This window comes from Corvus brachyrhynchos, unplaced genomic scaffold, assembly GCF_000691975.1.
Source record: "Corvus brachyrhynchos isolate BGI_N302 unplaced genomic scaffold, ASM69197v1 scaffold182, whole genome shotgun sequence".
In the NCBI taxonomy this organism is placed as follows: domain Eukaryota; kingdom Metazoa; phylum Chordata; class Aves; order Passeriformes; family Corvidae; genus Corvus; species Corvus brachyrhynchos.
In genome coordinates this window covers 1,285,073-1,287,794 of record NW_008236807.1, presented here as the reverse complement: position 1 = coordinate 1,287,794, position 2,722 = coordinate 1,285,073, and the positions used below count along the sequence as shown (strand labels likewise).

General features: G+C 46.4%; 1 protein-coding gene across 3 annotated transcripts in view; it reads right to left on the bottom strand.

Moving 5' to 3' along the window:
- Positions 1-917: 917 nt before the first annotated feature.
- Positions 918-2,722, bottom strand: part of CHCHD3 (coiled-coil-helix-coiled-coil-helix domain containing 3) — a 126,477-nt gene continuing 124,672 nt past the window's right edge. For all 3 annotated transcript variants that reach the window (XM_017728006.1, XM_008628863.2, XM_017728007.1), the window contains one exon: positions 918-1,622. In XM_017728006.1, the coding sequence (XP_017583495.1) occupies positions 1,596-1,622 (27 nt within the window). In that variant the 3' untranslated portion in view covers positions 918-1,595. The remainder of the gene's footprint in view (positions 1,623-2,722) is intronic.

Genomic DNA, 2,722 nt, shown 5'->3' with positions numbered 1-2,722 from the left:
TACAGCAAGTCACCATGTAAACATGGTACCTGGCACCTGATGTTGAACTCCAGGATCCTCCCCTCCCACCAACATTCCAGTTGCTTGGCATGTAAAAAAAAAAATCCCAGCTTCTCTGGGTAGCATAAAAAACCCCAATCCTTAATTAAACAGTGCTCACAAAGCATCTTGATAATTAGGAAAGTCACTGGTAATATTTTGCATGAATAATAAATGAGATCCACAGGTGCACTCGCAGTTGTTCAGGAGGACGAGGTTCAAACACAGCCAATTAGAGAGGGAGAACAGGTAAATAAACAGCAGAAGGCTCCAGATTCGCTGCTCATTTGACATCAATACTTTCACTGCCGTGTAAAAAGTCCCTTCTAAAATTGCTTGGGACAAGGAATGTGGCAGTTTTTACCTGAAGAAATAGAATTAAAGGAGACTGGGTGCTTGCACAAAGCTGGGTTTGGAGATTTTGGGGGGGTTTCTGCCCTTCCACAGAATCCCGGAATGGTTTGGGTGGGAAGGGGCCCTAAGACCATCTCATTCCAACCCTCCCAGGGGCAGGGACACCTCCCACTATCCCAGGTTGCTCCAAGCCCCTCAACCTGACCTTAGACATCATCAGGGATGTGGAACCCACAACCTCTCTGGGCAACAAGAGCTTGGGGTGCTCCATTCACAAGCATTTTCCACGAGGGAAAGTGGTGGTGGATAAATCACAACACTCCCATCACGTGGGATCCTTTTAGGTGGCTGTGATGGAAAACAGCTCAATCCAAGCCCCGTTCCTGCCGCCAGGGCTGGTTGTGTGGAAAAGTCTGTGCTTGAAAGCTTCAGCAACAACATCTGCTGGGAAAGCATGATTGACACAGCAGAGGGAACGCCATCCGCCCCCGAGGAGTGGGAAGGGAGACAGACTGCAGCATCAATCTTGTGCATAAAATAGATTTATTGTTGGTACAGAGAGAGGGATTTTCGTCAGGACTTGATACGAGCGAGGAGCACAACAGAACCATCCATCCCACGTAAATAAAGGCCATGGAGCACCCTAAGCGTTGGATCATGAACATCATTCCAGCAGAAGGCCTGCAGGGAGAGACCTCATCAGGTCAGGTAATTTGGGAAATAAGTTAAAGCACAGTTTACAACTCTACACTGCAAGGAGAACTCAGGCACAGGGACCAGGGGCTGCTCCCGAGGAACGGCCGCGTCCCGGCACTGCAAGGGTTACATCCCCTGCCTGTGACAGGGAGATGTTTCTGAGGAGATTCTACAGTGAAATAGCAGCATTTGAAGGATATTTCCCCTCTCCAAGGTCAGAGAAAGGTTCTTTTCTTTTCCTTCCTTCAATCACCAATAAGTGGGCTTTGATAAGGCGAACAGCGGCCTCGGACGGGCGAGTTCTGATGGAATAAGATCCAGGTCTCGGCTTCTCGAGTGGTCACGCTGATTGAGCCGTGAGGATGCTGCCCTTCAAATGGCTCTTCCACTTCTTCTCTTTATTGGGCTGCCCTGCAAATGGGCTGCCCGATCATTCTTGGGGAGAAAAAAAAAGCTCTTCTGCTGAAATTAGTTGATGGTCTTGTGCTTGATTTGGACAATGCCTTTTATCCTCCTCTCCCAAGCAGTCTCTGCTGCAAAAACGATCAGAGGGGAGGGCAAGAGAGAGGGAGAAACACAGATTTAAGTAACTCCAAGTAATTCCAGACACTCCCTGAAGTTTGCCTACAATTCCTTCCTAAGATCTGCAATTTTTGAAATAAAAATACAGAATCAGAAACATTGCTGATAAACACATCACGCCAGAGACAAGTCACAAAGGCAGAATGAAGCGATCTGAGGACTCAACAAGGCAGTGGTTTGGAGGCCTGAAGAGCCTCAGTAATGATCCAGTTTCATCTCCCTTCATGCTATTGTGACTTTAGTGCTGTGGCTATCAAAGGAAATTAAAACATCTGACCTTACAGTAAGATAAATCCAATTCCCAGCAATTAAACTCTTGAGGAATGATATCCTGAAGTCATCCAACACTGAGTAATTCCCTTACCTGGCTCCTTCCTGGGTTCTGAGTCAGAATCAAAACCCCAACAGCCTGAACATGTTGCACTCATCTTGGGAGTCGTTACAGAACCACAGATCATGGAATGGTCTGGGTTTGAAAGGACCTTAAAAATCATTTCATTCCTTTCACTAGACCATGTTTCCTGTTCCTGGAAGTGTCCAAGGCCAGGCTGGACCAGGCTTGGAGCAGCCTGGAATAGTGGAAGGTGTCCCTGCCCATGGCAGAGGGTGGAATGAGATGAGCTTTAAGGTCTCTTCCAACCCAAACCATTTTTCTTGCCTACAAGATTCATCAAAAGAGTAAGCAGTAATTATGAGTCTCCTTGCAAGAAATGGTAGGAAAGGTTTCAATAATTCTGAGGCTTCATGTCAGGAACAAACCCAAATTTAAACCTTGAAATCTTACAGGTGACCTCCAGACAGCTGATTCAGGTGTCTGAGCAACACTTTGTGGCCAGACAGGGCACATTCTCCTGGGAGTCTGGAATGCATTGTCACAGTCACAGAAATCAGGGAAAATTAAATGTAAAGGGAATTAAAACCATGTCAGGTTTGGCTTCAACCAAATTCCCATATTATTCCTAAAAATAACCCCGCAAACTGTGCTATTCCACCCAGTTCCTGCAAGGGTTAAGAGCTGCACTTAGATTGGATTTTAGGAAAAATGTCTTTC